Here is a 15,885-nt window from a genome sequence, read left to right as displayed (position 1 = left end):
TCTCCCAGTTGGAATGGCCGTATTTACCTGATACCTGTACCTCCATTGTGTCTAGGAAGTAACTAGCTTGCTTTTGGTTTTAGAGGCTCATAGGCAGAAGGGACTTGCTTTGTCTCAGATGAGACTTTGTACTGTGGACTTTTGAGTTAATGCTGAAATGAGTTAAGAATTTGGGGGACTATTGGGAAGGCATAGGTGGCTTTGAAATGTGAGAATATGAGATTTGGAGGGGCCAGGGGTGAAATGGGTTTGGCTGTGTCCCCACCAAATCTCAACTTGAATTGTATCTCCCAGAATGCCCATGTGTTGTGGGAGGGACTCGGGGGAGGTAATTGAATCATGGGGGTAGGTCTTTCCTGTGCTATTCTCATGATAGTGAATCTCACAAGATCTGATGGGTTTATCAGGGGTTTCAGCTTTGCTTCTTCCCCATTTTCTCTTGCTGCTGCCATGTAAGAAGTGCCTTTCGCCTCCCGCCATGATTCTGAGGCCTCCCTAGCCATGTGGAACTCTAAGTCCAATTTAACCTCTTTTTTTTTTCCTGGTCTCGGGTACATCTTTGTCAGCAGCATGAAAACAGACTAATACAGTCACCATCAAACAAAACAAAACAGAACAGAAAATCAAAATGGTGGTGGACATGTGGAGAAATTGGAACCCTTCCCGACTGCCGGCGGGAAGGTAAAATGCTGTAGCCACTATGGAAAACAGTATGGTGCTTCCTCAAAAATATTGAAAATAGAGCTACAATATGACACAGCGATTTCACTTCTGGGTATGTCCCGAAAGATTTGAAAGCAGGGTCTCCAAGAGATATTTGCACACCCATAGTCACAGCAGCATTACTCGCAATCACAAAAATGTGGAAGCTGCATACCATTCAGGGATGAATAAACAAAACGTGGCCCATCCATGCAGTGGAATATTATTCAGCCTTAAAAAGGAAGGACATTCTGACAGGCTACAGCACGGATGAAACTTGAAGACATTTTGTTAAGTGAAATAAGCCGGTCACAAAAGGACAAATACTGTGTGATTCCATTTATAGGTGTTGCCCAAAGCAGTCAGATTCATAGAGACAGAAAGTAGAAGAGTGGGAGCCTGGAGCTGGAGGAGGGAGGAAGAAAGGGGAGTTAGTGTTTAATGGGGACGGAGTTTTGGCGTTGCAAGATGAAAAAAGTCCTGGAGACTGGATGTGCAAGAATGGTATCCTGTGTGTTTAAAATGACTGAACTGTACATGTAAAAGTGGTTAGGATGTTAAATTGTATATTCTGTGTATTTTACCACAATTAAAAATAAAATTTTTAAAGAATGGTGGCTGTTTACCTGGCTTAGGTGTTCCATAGGTTGTCAGGGCTGCAATCTAAGTGAGCTTCTATGAACTACTCTTCTACAGTACAACTGACGGCTCTCATGTCCATGCTGGGGCAGCCAGAAAGTCCTTGTTGAATGAGTACAGTGGAGGTGTTATCTGAACAATGTGTATCATTGTCAACTTCTAGGCGATGTTCTGTTTCTCTGGGCATAGAGCATTCTCCTCCCTTCTCCCAAGAGCTGTGTGTGTCAGTGTGGCCTCTCCAGGCTGCTCATGTTATTAAGAGAACATTTTCCTGTTAGAGTAGTGAGGTATGTCTGTTCCACTTTCCAGAATTCCCAATTTATTGCATGCCTCTGGCGGCTTTTTCAAGCTCCTTAATCTTGCCATGTAAATCTTTGAATGAATGAATGAAGAGCCATCATCAAATTTCACATCCCTGAAACTGTGGGTCGTAAACTGCCTCCTAACAGCAGCCGGGATAAGTCAGCTCCAGTGAGTTCTGGTGTGTGCCAGAACCTTCCAGATGAGCTGTAGCCCTCCAGGGAAAGAGCGAGCCAGGGTTGGTAGTTTCAGAGTTAAATGGGTACCGGGGACGTTCCGGGATATGGGGCCCTGAGCAGTCCTCGGGTCTGTGAAAACCCAGTTCTGACTTCCGGTTATAATGTGGACTTCGATTCGTTCTTTTAGCTCCTTGAGCCTCATCCTCATTAAAGTGGGGTGTGGGGGTCTGTCCCCGGCCCCTAACTGGAGCTGAAGAACGCTTTGGACTAGTCTGTGCTCACAGAAACCAGACTCTGAGTGAGGAACATGGAATTCTAATGCTGGACTTGTGGTTTTTGCCTGGAAAGCATCCCTTTGCTCATAAAATATTTGTTCCTGCCTCATAGTTTAGCGGCATCTTTGGGGGCAGTGAGAGGACCGCATAGTCTGGAAGGTTAACCAAATTTTTTCTGAAGACCATAAAGCTTTGGAAGGAGCTGCTGGGTGATTATTTACTATCCATTTATCAACTCTTTCCAGCCCTGGCTGGGAGAACGGCTTCAGGAGGAAATGAAGGCGGCTTTGCCTGGGCTGACGGTTCCCCTTTTCATGGATACAAGTATCTTTCATATGCAACTGGCCACAGTCTTGCTCGTCAGGTGTTTTTTTTTTTTCTGCATGGCTGTCCCCATGAGAGCTGCTTCCTGAGGTCTCTGAGCAACCAGTGACCAAATCCAGTGAATGGTCCCTGGAAGAGGGGTCTCCCTGCCCCCTTTCCCTGAATCTGGCCACTGTTGCGCCATCTTGCCCTGCCAGTCCTCTGGTCCTTCCCTTCCTTTGGACCAAGTCCTTCTGGTGGCATCGTTCTCCCCCTCCCAGGTAGCCCCCAAATATTGATCCAAGGCCATGCTAGTCTTTCTCATCATAAATGCATTTTTCCTGCATAACTTTATCCATAAACCCAATTCAACAGCTCCCAGCTTGAGCATTCTTGCCAACTGTCCAGTGGAACATTCTGCAGGTCATCTCAAGTTTCACCTGTCTGCAGCCACACGTGTTTCTTCCCTACCACTTCACCTCCTGAGCGCTCTCTCCTCTGCTGATATCTACTGATGGTGTTATCGCCCTCCTGGCATTCCAGGCCGGCAGTGGGCAGCATCCTCTAGTTCCCCCTCTTCATATGCTTGCTTTTAATCAATTGTCTTGTTCCTTCCCCTAGAGAAGCACTTCTGGTCCATTACACTTCTGGGGTCCTGACAAGAGATGGAAAATGCTGACATCTTTTCTCTTGAGCCAGTCAAGATTGATAGTGGCTGCCTGGGTGCCAGAATTAAGAAAAGAGTGTTGCCATTGTTTAGTGATGCCTACCTCGGGTGCCAGGAGGGAGGAGGAGGGTGCATGTACTGGGTATGCATCATCTCTGATCAGAGCCTCCTCTGAGCTCCCTGCCTCTGTCCTCACTCCCTGCCTCTGTCCTCACTCCCTATAATCCACTTTCCACAGGGTCACCAGTCCTCTATCTAAAATAGATCTGGTCAGGGCACTGCTTTGTGTCTAACAAGGGACCAAGCCATCATGGTTGATGACATCAATGATCAACCCCTTAGCTTGACATTCAAGCATTTTCCCAATGAGGAATTTGTTGCTTTTTTCTTGTCGTTCTCAGCAAACTTCTTACCTAAACTCCCCAGCATGTCCTGTTTCTTGTCTGTCGAGCCCTCGATCATGCTGTTGCCTCTGCCTACAGTGCCCTTCCTTGTCCTCTGGGACTAGTGGGACTCCGTTCTTCCTTAAGAGTCCATTCAGCACCTCTCCTGGGAAGAACCCTCACCTGCAGAGCTGCCTCCCACCTTCCTCGTACCTGAACACAGGCACTGGGATTTGCCAAAGTCAACAAAAATGAATGATCTCTTTAGGGACTGTGTCTCCTTTGGCCTCATACCCTGTTTCCCCAAAATTGTTGACATGGAAACAGTCAGATGTGGAACTAAAGCTGAACGTGCCTACCCTCTGATCCAGAAATCCTGCTTCAAGACATTTACCCAGTGGACACGTGTTCACCAAAAGCCATGCACAAGAGTATGCATTGCAGCACAGCTTGTCTCAAACTGTAAACTCTCTAATGGCTCAAACTGGAAACTCCCCAAATGACTATAAAAAAATGAGTTGTGTCCTATTCATACGATAGGGTTCTAGACAGCAGTGGGAATGCATGGGCCACTGGTACACAGAACCACATGAGTGAGGCTGTGGAAGGCTGCAGACACAGAAGAGAACACATCTGTGATTCCATAGTCAGGTCTCATGGAGGCAGAGCCAGTCCGTGGTATTGGGTGTTAGGAAGGCAGTCAGCCTTAGGGGAGGAGGGACTGGTGTTTGGGAGGGACCCCTGTCAGGACGACTTCGGAGCTGGTAATAAATGTTTTGTGTCCTGCCCTAGGTGTATTCACGTTGTGGAAATTCATCACACTTCATGAATGCTTGTCTGTGTGCCTTACTGTGTGTACGTTATCAACAAAGTAGTTTACTTAAACTAGAAAGGAATTGCGTGAAGAGTAATGTGTTCAATGCAGAAGATTTATGAGACCCTGCTAAGCCTCAGGCTGTGGAGGGCATGGGATCCAGAGCTGAGACAGTCATGGGCCCTGTTCTTACAGAGCTCAGTCAAGGGGGATGCCTTACATTTGGGAATGATCCAAGTCTGAAGAAAGCAGTTCTCATGGTGAGTGGTCATCTGGAGAGAACACAGCTACCTGGGAGTGTTTCCTGCCCATCCATTTCCACTTCTGGGTGTGTATACAATTGGGCTTGTGTGTGTTTTGCTCAGAACTGCCTTGGTTGCAGTCAGGCAGCAGTCTGACTAGAGTTAGCTTAAAGGGGACTTCTTTGAAGCATCTCAACGTAACTCATAGATTGGAAGAGCTGAAACCCCAAACTTCAGGAAGGGCAGGGACTACCAGACCAGGGGATCAACCCAGCAGGTCTCTCTCCTCAATTCCAACCTCAGTCCTCCGTGCTTGGAAGCTTCTTTCTCACAGACCAGCCTTCCCTGCAAGGCGCTGGCAAGGGGCTTCCCAGAGCACTGGATTACATCCTTAGAGATCAAGGCGGGGAGAGCGAACAGGGGCTCTTTCATACCAGGTTCCAATAAAAATAAAAGAAGGCCTATGTGTGGCCAAGGTTAAGGCTGGCTTCCTCCCATCCCTCAACTGGGGAGAAGAGGGTCATGGAAGAAGATGGTGGCTCCCTTGGAGTCCCATGGCTCAACTGGGACAGTGATGATGGACTCTCCAAGAGAGACAGATACACGAGGGATGGGAGTGGGGGTGGGGGGACATGGGCAAGGCTCCTTAACAGTTGTGCATTGTAATGAGCCATGCCCCAACTTTGCTCATCCTGATGAGCTATGCCCAGCACAAAATGATCCCTCAGGAAGCAGGAGAAATATATCTTCTGTATCTGTTTTCTCGTGTTTGTAACAATGTATTATGTTCGTTTAGTTTTGTGCATTATGATGTACGACTGTACATATGCATATATTTGGGTTCATACCCCTAATTTTTAGAGTGTTAAATACTGTCCCATGGCTCTGAATACTGCAGGTTCTGTTTAAGCACGAGCTGCCCTTTGCAAGTCTACAGAGTGGGTTGCCAATTTCTTTGGTTGTGGCCCTCCCTTTGTATCAGACAACTATAACTTAGTGAGGGGTTTGCCTGAGTATTTCTCATAACTGTAGGTGGGAGGAAGAACCCCAGATGTTAGGGAGAGGCAAGGTACTCCTGAGTGATGCCGGGGGCAGGTGTGACTCCCATCTGGGACAGAAGTCTTCCCTGGCATGGCAGAGGATCATGAAGGGGGGGCGCCCAGGTGGGCAGCTTCTTGTTCCTACCTGCCTCTAACCCATTATTGACACCTTCCAGCCCAGAATTTCCCCTCTTAGGGCTGGTTTTGGGGGTATTTCTGGTTTTTGTAAAAGAAAGACACTGGACTTGTCTTTGGGAGAGTGATGGGTCTGCTTGCTGTCAGGATGGTGTTTTCTGGAATCCATTTTCTTTGGACTTATCTTTTGGTCTTGGGGATTTAGGCCCTTTTAATTTTTTTGAAGATGAAAGTCCTTTGTTAATGCCTGTAAGCTCTCTCAGCCCTTGGGGTGCTGGGATGTAACTGGAGGTAGAGGGAGGAAAAGCTGGAATCCTAGGCTCTGGGCTTCCTTAGGAAGCTTTTCTCTGTGGGCATGGGGAGATGCCAACTCTAGACATTTAGTTTAAAACTCAAGTCTTGGGTAATCAACTATATACAGTAACTTTAGAAGAAAGTATAAAGACATATTTTCACCTGAAAAATACATGCAAGCTTCTACCTCTTGTAGTGGTAACAATTCAATTATCTTGATACTTGAGTTGAAATGGTGTAGATTTCACACTGTGGAGTGGCTTCCATAGAAAAGGGAAACCTTGGAAAGATGAGATTTGGAATTTGGTTTGGACTTTGAATTATCCACTGCTTATTTGTGTGTGTGTGTGTATTTCATGACTGTTCTTTCTTTGATAATGGATACAAAATTATTTTCAGAACATGTGACAATGTGGGTTTCAGGGAGAATAGAGTAACATTGTCGTTCCTGCTTCTCATAGTCTCCAACTAATTAATGAAGGAAATCCTCTCAGAAAGCCATACCAAAGAGCCCACAAATGTTTGCAAGAAATTTAGTTCCTCACTTTATCCCTGAGTTTCTTTTTAGAAAAGAACCTTGTAATTCTGATACCTTAACAGTTAAGATACAGTTCATCTTCTATATTAAAAACAGTTGTACCTGCAGCTGTTGTAACAAACCTTGTGTTTGTGATTATGTGTCAGTGTTTTCTTTCTTCATTGGGCATGACTCTAATGATTGTACCTGTGTTTATGTCATGCTTATTCAAACGTATCTTTATTGTTCGGTCTATTGCACTTTTTTTTTTTCAAATGTAATCATAAGTGCACTGTGTAAATGCCCACAGCACATGTTGCTTCTTCTGCATTGATTGTCATTCTTCTGGCTCATTGTTTTAGAGGCCCTGTAACAATGGCAGACTCAAGTGGCTCACCTGTGGCTTTCTCCTGTCAGCAAATGGCTTCTGTGATCTTCCCAACAACTCCATGAGAAAGGGCCATTGTTACTATCTCCAGGGGGAGGGGAACACACAGGGATTAAGTAGCTTGGGGAAGGTCACACAGCTTGGTAAGTGGCACAGCCAAGATCAAACTCAGGCCACCTGGCTCTAGAGAGTGTGAAGGTCAAGAGGGTGAGCTTTGGAGTTCAGCCGCTCACCTGATTTGTGACCTTTGAAAGTTACCCGGCCTCCCTGAGCCTCAGTGTCCTCATCTGTAAAATAGGGATCAATCCTGTCTCATGGGGTTCCATCAGATGATGGCAAAGAGTGCTTGCTCAGTGCAGGACTCACAGAGTTAACACTCAGCAAACATGCGCTTTGTACTTCCGGGCTCTTCAGCCATCCTTAGTTGTACATCCTCAGATGTTCCCCAGCCCCTTTCTCTGCTCAGGCTGATTGCGTATCTGCTAGTGGGGCTGCTCTGAAGCTGGGTTCATCCAGCACTGGAAGCAGGGAACTGAGGTTTGCTGGGGACCCACTGTGTTCAAGGCATTGGACTTTGCACCTGTGCATGATTGTGGGAGCAACCCTCTCTGCTGAAAGTTGAATCGTGGCACAACTCAAGGGCTCTTCCTGGTCTTTGGAGGTCTGGCTGTGCTGCAGTGGAGAACAGAGATGGTTGGAACAAGACTTCATCTGTGCTTCACCGCTCCTGGTCCCCTGGAGAAAAGCACTGGAGAAGCCATGAGTTGTCCCAAGACTGTGCCACCTCCTTCAGGGGGCAGACCTGGCCTCTTCCACCTCTCTCCTAGCACACTCATGAAAACCTCTCAGATGCAATGCTTTGGGAGAACAGCTTCCAGGGTGATTAAAGCTGCAATGCACACTGCCACTTCTAGGCATGAAACACGTGTCCTGTGATGTTCATAGCAGCACTGCTTTCAGAGCCCCAATCTGGAAACTCCCTGAACACCTATGAACTGTAGAATGGATACATGGATTGTGGTCTAATACAACGATGGACTATCATACGACAATGAGGATGAATTACGCAAGCACTGTGAAATGGAAGAAGCCAGATACAAAAGATGATATAGTGTATGAGGCCCTGCAGGGACTGTTCAAAAACAGGCGAAGCTAACCTATAGTTTGAGAAGTCCAGGGTGGGAAAGGGGGTTGGTAATGTTCTGTCTCTTGACCTGGAGGAATCTCCGTGACTGGGTTTACTTTGCTTTACACACACGCTACACGTATACAACAGTGCAGTTAAAAAGTTCTAGCAAACGGCCGGGCGCGGTGGTTCACGCCTGTAATTCCAGCACTTTGTGAGGCCGAGGAGGGTGGATCACGAGGTCAGGAGATTGAGACCATCCTGGCTAACACGGTGAAAATCCCATCTCTACTAAAAATACAAAAAATTAGCCGAGCATGGTGACGGGAGCCTGTAGTCCCAGCCACTTGGGAGGCTGAGGCAGGAGAATGGTGTGGGCCTGGGAGGCGGAGCTTGTAGTGAGCCGATATCGCGCCACTGCACTCCAGCCTGGGCAACAGAGCGAGACTCTGTCTCAAAAAAAAAAAAAAAAAAAAAAGTTCTACAAACAAGCAGAGGAACAGCTCTTGTTGAGCTCTTCAGCTGTTCACGCAGCCACAGAGATGCATGGTGGTTCAGGCCTCTGGTTTGGGCAGGACCTGGGCTTGAATCCCAGGTCTTTGGCCCTGGGGAGGTCACTGGACACCTCCTGGGTCTCAGGTGCATGCCTCACCTACCTATGCGGGATTGTACTCACTTCCTCGGGCTGCTCACCTTTTGGGGCTGGCATGAGGGTTGACTGAGCTGGAAAGGTGACAGAGGACTGGCCGGGGGCAGTCCCACGGTGACACAGTCAGGCCCTTTGCCCCGCCTTCCCACCTGGGGTCACCTCCCGAGGCTCACTTGGTTCCCAAGTGGCTGCCCTTTACGGAGACTCCTGCCTTCTCTGTAAATCAAAGCGGATTGGTGACATCCCCATGGCCTTCTCTCCCATTCATCTGGCCTGTCCCATAGATTGGGTCAGGAGAGAAGGGTTCCTTGTGGGCGTGAGGGGCGTGTTGTGACAAGCAGAGCTGTCATCTGGAAGGACCCCGGAACGGTTTCTGGAGAGTCCTTCCCTCCCGCCAGCTCTCCATATATGGCCCAGCATTCTAGCAGCTGTGGTTCAGAGGTCATCTTCCCGAGGTCTCTCCGAAGACAGGGATGCTCCTGTGCCCAGCCAGAGACCCCAGCCTCAGGGACTTCATCTGCCCCTTCTTCCTGAGAGGGAACAGCCTGAGCGGGTAATTCCCCCATGCTTCCTGCCCTCACCCTGCTCTCTTTTTGGACTGTTGTTAAGGTTTAAACCAGATTGTTTTTAATGGAGCTGCGCAGCCAGGGTCTTGGGGCTGCCAGTGCTGTGAACTTCTTCCTCAATGGTGTTCCCGTCCTGCTGTCCCACTTGGAACCAGGCAGCCATAACCCAGCCTGAGAGCTGAAGCTTGCTGATCGTATTTCTCCTTTCTTCTGACCAATCTGCTGGCCAAACTGGTTCTGCTCTTTCTCCCTCTCTCTCCAGTTCCCCACTCCCAGACAGGAAGTGGAGATGGGCTTGTATTTTCCTGCAGATGAAAGGTGTCTGGAGGTTCTTCTCACTGGCCTGAGTGTGGTCATTCTGCCCCTTCCAGCACTCTGTGGCTCCCAGTGTCATTCCTGCTCCATGTTGGTCCAGAGGGGGCATGATCCACAGGAGCCACAGGTCCCCACCCAGAAACACCATTCCTGGGCTTTCATCTTGGTGCTTATCATCTATGAAATGGACATGACATCTTAGTCTAATACCACTGCCAGGAGAAGGGAGAAAGGTGGAGGCCTTTTGCCTTATTTTGTCCTGAGTCACTTTCAACCTCCACCCCAGCTCTGCCATTCACTCCTTTTAGTGCTGTTAGTCTACTGCTATGACTGTAAACCTTGGCACCTCATTAGAAATATCTGGGGGTGCTTTAAAGAGATATGGATTCCCTTGGTTCAGGAGGGGGTCAGAGTAGCTGTGTGCTGGAGCCTACTGTGTGCTTCTCTTCCCATGTCCAGCAGCCTCACGTTGGTAGCTTGAAATCTGCCAAGATGGCAGTATTTACACGGTGGAGTCAGCAGGCGCTTCAGATCAGGTCCCTGAGAGCCAGTTGTTAAATGTTTACCAGCCCACATCTGGGCCAGGACATTGATATTTTCTAAAAGTTTCCACAGTGATTTTCATGTGCATTCAGGGCTGAGAACCCCTGGTCCTAGAGATGTCTCATACTAGGCACAGTAAGGTTTATGCTTACCAACAATAGCTAACAGTTACCCTAGCAGATGTTAAACTATTTGTGTGAATGAGATCATTCAACCCTGACCATAACCCATGAAGGAGGATTACAATCCCCATTTTTTAGATGATGAAATTGGGTTCCATAGAGGTTTTCTGTTACCTTATCTAGGGCCACTCTGTTGGTTAGTGGCTGAGGCCAGATTCCAACCCAGGCCTGAGCCCCTGGGACCTGAGTCTGGCCAGGACCTCTTGGATGGCTGTGGTTAGTGCCCTACTTTTCCCAGCAGGTTGGATGCAGAATCATGCTCTTGTCGTTCAGGATGACCATGGGGACCATGGGGTCTGAGCCTGTGACCCTCCAGTCTGCAGTGTGTTGGTGAGGAAGGAGCAGTTGTCACTGGGGTCACTGGCAATGGGCATGCCTCCATCTAGCTTAGGCAAGATGCTTGGACTCAGAGCCAGAGAGTGAAACCCAGACACTAATGAGCTGTCGGTGTTGGTGTGTGTTCTCTTCCTCTTCCAGTGGAACATGACAAGGAATTCTTCCACCCACGCTACCACCATCGAGAGTTCCGGTTTGATCTTTCCAAGATCCCAGAAGGGGAAGCTGTCACGGCAGCCGAATTCCGGATCTACAAGGACTACATCCGGGAACGCTTCGACAATGAGACGTTCCGGATCAGCGTTTATCAGGTGCTCCAGGAGCACTTGGGCAGGTGGGTGCTATACGGGTATCTGGGAGAGGTGCTGAGTTTCCTCTGGGGGCAGAGGAAGAAGGTGGTGAGGGCCAGAGGATGGGTCAGATTGGCACAACCACGTGCCAGGCCCTGTACCAGATTATCCCTTCTAAAGAAGGTGTATGGTGTATGTCACTTCCTTAAAACCATGACCGACAACAAATTCAGGAATAGTAGAAGGCCAGGGAGCCCAGGGATGCGTGGTGCCTTGTGGGTTTTTATAGGCAGTCTAGATCTGGCTGGGTGCTAAGGGACATAGAAGAAAAGGGGAAGGGGAAGAAACATTTTTGAAGGGCTACCTCTCTCCCGTTCCTCACTCTGAAACCCAGTGCACGGTCAGGCAACCAATTAAGGTGGCCATCTAAAATAAAATGTTAGGGGAAGAAAAAAACCCAAACCAAAAAAAACAGAGAACTCTTAGCCTTCCAAGAATCACTAGGTCAGAAACCAAACGTTTGTGTTGAAAGTCTTTAATTTATCGAGATCCATTAATTTCAAGGTCTTGTGAGAGGTAAGGAGGCTAAGAAAAAGGGCTGGGACATTTAGCAGGTGCATTCTATTCAGACAGTCCCGAGGCAGAAATGACCAAGGTCCTATTACTCAGTGGCTGGGTTGCTGGACCCCGCAGGCTGTCAGACATCTACCGTCCCCACTGGGCAGGGAAATTAATGGAAGAAAGGTGGTGTGGGCACCTCCTTGTGATGTGCAGGCCTAGTATCTTCAGCTAGAAAGGGGACTTGTTACCATAGACAGGGACAGAAGAACCATCACAGCTACGTTTGCCAAGCACTGCTATTTGGTGCTGGTGGGGGGTGGGGGTGGGGATGGTCATCTAAGTACCAAGAAAACAAAACTGTTCTTGAGCATTTCCAGAGTGTTTTGCACTTGATATCTTGTTTCATATTCACAGTAGCCTTCAGAAGTGGTGGCTTATCTGTAAAATGAGGAGAAGTAAAGTGACCTGAAGCCAAAGAATGAGGCTACCCAGAGAGAATGTGGCCACATTAGGACGTGAGCCCAGGTTTGCAAAGCTGGAGCCCTTGCTTATGAAAGATATTTCTTTCCAAAATTTGTTTTTAGGCCGGGTGTGGTAGCTCATGCCTGTAATCCCGGCACTTTGGAAGGCCAAGGCAGGTGGATCATTTGAGGTCAGGAGTTTGAGACCAGCCTGGCCAACACGGTGAAACCCCGTCTCTACTAAAAATATAAAAATTAGCCAGGCATGGTGGTGGGCGCCTGTAATCCCAGCTACTTGGGAGGCTGAGGCAGGAGAATTGCTTGAACCCAGGAGGAGAAGGTTGCAGTGAGCCGAGATGGTGCCACCGCACTCCAGCCTGGGTGACAGAGTGAGACTCTTTCTCAAAAAAAAAAAAAAAAAAAAAAAAAAGTTTTTGAGTAGGCAAGACATGTTCATGGTATAAAATCAAAAGGAAAGAAAAGGAACCACAGTGAAAATGAAGGCTTCCAGCCCCTGCTGAGGCAGCCCCTGATGCCAGTTTCTTGAGTCTCCTGAAATCAGCGAAGGAATCTGTGTTGCTGTTTTCACCTGTGGAACCCCCCAGTGCACTCACTCCTGCCTCTGGCTTTCATCATTGGATGATGAACCTTGGCAGCCCTTTCCAGGGGTTCACACGGGGTGCCCTCGTCCTCTGAGTCACCTCACTGTTCCACGGCATGGGTTGTGCTGTGTTTCATGTGTGCACACTGGCTCCTCTGTTCTATGATGGATGGTGCCGCAGGGCAGGTACCCTCGCTGACATACGTGTTCGTGTCTATCAGTCAGATAAAGTTCTAGAGATAGAATTGTGGGGTCAGAGGGCCCACACATGGGTGGCTTTGGTAGACACTGCTGAGCAGCTCTCCTGGGAGGTGACATCGACATCTACTCCCAGCAGCCAGGGAGCTTCTTGCTTAGGATGAAACCACAGCCTCTGTGTGCAGGCTGTTATCTGGATTCTCCACTCAGCTCCGGCAGCTCTTGGTCCTTCCTGCTGGCTTCGTGGGCACCTGGTCCCATCATGGTCTGTGGTGCCTCTGCTGTCTTGCCTGAGATCCATGGGGTGGATCCTGAGGGCTGCAGGGTTGGGCAGCAGGCCTGAGCACTGGGTTTGGAGGAGGGATGGGCGTTCCAGGCGTCCTCCCTGCCAGGCTGCCGGCAACAGGCAACTTGGGCTGGGGGTGCCCATTCTAGTGCTGGGGTCCTGCTCCTGGGGGCTTCTGGGCTGCTGAGTGACTGAGTCCCCCCTCAGCACAGGTACCTGCTGCATGCCATGCCTGAGGGCATCGACCAGAACGAACCAGACACGAGTCCCTGCCCTCTGGAAGCTCACGTTCCAGCAGAGGAGAGGACATGGCAGGTGGGAGCATTGAGCAGGGAAGGGAATAGGGTGAGAAGCAGTGGAGGGCAAGACGGAGCTGCTTTCTTTAGGTTTCTACATGTTCTTCCTGTGCCTCCTGCAGCAAAGCCTCCATTCTTCAGAAGTTAAATGGTTAAATTTAAAAAATATATTATGTATTCATTTTTCTGGACAGGTTGTTTTGTTTTTGAACCTAGAACCAAGATGCCCCTATGATGTAATTCCCCAGCTATTAAGAGCATGGATTCAAATCCTGCCACCAGCTACCCATGTGGCCTTGGGAAAGAGTCATCTCTCAGAGCCTCAGTTTTTCCCTCTGTAAAATGGGGATAATAATTGAATCTCCCTCCCAGAGTTGTGCTGTGGATGAAAGGGGGTGACATACTTACAACAGTGTCTTACACACAGGAAGTGCTCAATAAATGGTCACCTGCGTTAGTATCATCATCATCACAGCAGGAAGTGGAGCAAGACCTCTTTAGGAAGACAAGAGCCCTAGGTGGTGGCTGTGGCACTGCCTTCCCGTGTATGTCCACCGAGCCAATTCCCCTAATTCTGCAATCTTCCAGTGGGAACAAAGCCCTGAGCTTGCAAATGCTCTTCAAATCCCCCACGCTTCCTCCAGCTCGCCTGTTCAGAGATAGGCTTTTTCTTTGCATGTCCCCAACCTGGGCCCGCACAGCTTCTTCCAGCTGAAGGCCTCCTGCAGACCTCAGCCCGGGGGAGCCCAGAGCCTGCCCTGCTGTCCCCGCCATGTGGCTGCCTCTGTCTCTGTGCCGCCAGCTGCCCAGCTGTGCAGGGCTGGGACATCTGACGAGCTGTGCCTGAGCTCCAGGAAAGCCCCGGGGGTGCCGAGGATTAGCCGGCTTTGGGTCAGCCTCAGCGTCTCTCCCCTTGTGGGAGTCACTTTCCACTGAGTCCTCTTGATCTCTCGGAATCCAGATTAAATTCCGATAATGAGCCGAGCTGGAGGCCTTCCATAGCCCTGCGGCTCTGCTTAAAGCGCGGCCCCAGACAGCTGGAAAGACATGTTGGAGCCGCCCTTGGCGGGCTGTGGAGCGAGTGGGGGCTCAGAGGCAGGTCTGGGGACAGTGGCCTTGGCTCCAGAGGCCTTGCTGGGGTGAGAGGGGGCTGCGAAAGGATCGGAGTCTTATCCTCATTTTCTGAACCCCAGGCCTGAGGCCAGGCCAGCAGGGGCCTGGCTTCCAGGAGCTGGACTTGCTCCTGTCTCCATTGGTGCAGACTTTGGTTCCAGGTGAAGGTGAGGATATTTGGGGTAGGGGTTGTGCTGTTTGCACTGTTTCTGCTGTGGAGCTGGGACCTGGCATCTTCCGTCCCAGTCTTCCCCATCTCTCCCTGAGCATGTGCCAGGCTTGCCCCACTCCACAGCACTGCCCCACATGTAGGCGACACACTTCTGCTTTGGGAGCTGGCCTCTGAGAACCTCCCTGGGAGGCCAAGGCCAGCCAGGGCAGCAGAATCTGCTCCAAGGGAGTCGGCCGCCACCAAGGTCGAGATGATGTTGGCAGCTGGATGAAAATGTCCCTGGGTTCATCTCAGTGATTTTGGCTGCCAGGAGGGTGACCTCAGCATGGTCTCGAGGGCCAAGATTTGGATCAGCTGCAGCCTGAGTCACTCTGAGGAAGAGGGAGCTGCCCCCTGCCTGTCCCCACCACACAGGATGGATTGGCAGAGGAGGCCTGGGCTCAGTTTCCTGGGTCCCTTCAGCCCAGGCAGAGGCTCTTGCCCTCGACTAGCCCTGGGATGGGGGCCCTGAGTTTCTGCCTTTCTGAGAAGCTCCCTGGGGACGCCCTGATGATTTTGGTCCATAAACCTGAGAAGGTAGGTGGGGCTGGATGTGGTAGGAGGAACGATGCAGCCCCCTCACAGGGCGGCCCTCGGGCAGTGGGCCAAGGGCTCCTTGCCCAGTCCTCTCCTGGGGATGCTGGGGTGGCGGCAACTGGTGATGTGCGGATTCATGACTTGGTAGCAAGACTCTGGGCGGGTTTTGCCCTGCCGTTAGCCCCCATGAGCGTGTTTGGGCAGAGGGCCATGGTCACGTTCCAGAGCACGTCTCCACCCTGTGGTTGAGGCTTCTTGTTGCGTGGTGCTTACTGTTTATGACTGTGCTGGACACTTCAGCTTTGTTTCATGCCTTGGAAAGGTTCCTATGAAGATGTATCATCCCCATTTTACAGGTGCGGAGCCTGGCTCAGAGGTGGGAAGTAACTTGCCCAAAAGCACACAGCTACAAAGTGGCAGAGGTGGGGCTCAAACCCAGGCTCTTAGATTTCAGCACTCACCATCTTAGCCATGGCCGTGCCTCAGTGATTCCCATAGTGCTGATTCCCTCACCTGGGGCTCAGATGGGTCCATTGATGAGTCCTGAGCTGGTTTTCAGCCTTGGCTGTGCAATAGAATCACAGAGGCTTTTAAAACTCCTGATCCGTAGGGGTTGAACTGTCATTGGTGTGCTTTAAAAGCTCCCAGGTGATTCCCTGTGTGCTGGGGTGTGAACAGGTGGCTAAGATCTCTCTAATTTCTCACCCGTGAGCTGTCTTACATGCCCAAGAGGAAG

General features: G+C 49.8%; 1 protein-coding gene across 1 annotated transcript in view; it reads left to right on the top strand.

Moving 5' to 3' along the window:
- BMP7 (bone morphogenetic protein 7) overlaps nt 1-15,885 on the top strand; it is a 96,933-nt gene that overhangs the window by 26,901 nt on the left and 54,147 nt on the right. Inside the window, exon 2 of the mRNA XM_003806158.6 lies at nt 10,737-10,929. Within this exon, the coding sequence (XP_003806206.1) occupies nt 10,737-10,929 (193 nt within the window). The remainder of the gene's footprint in view (nt 1-10,736; nt 10,930-15,885) is intronic.

Source organism: Pan paniscus, chromosome 21, assembly GCF_029289425.2.
Source record: "Pan paniscus chromosome 21, NHGRI_mPanPan1-v2.0_pri, whole genome shotgun sequence".
In the NCBI taxonomy this organism is placed as follows: domain Eukaryota; kingdom Metazoa; phylum Chordata; class Mammalia; order Primates; family Hominidae; genus Pan; species Pan paniscus.
This window is presented reverse-complemented; position numbering and strand designations above follow the sequence as displayed.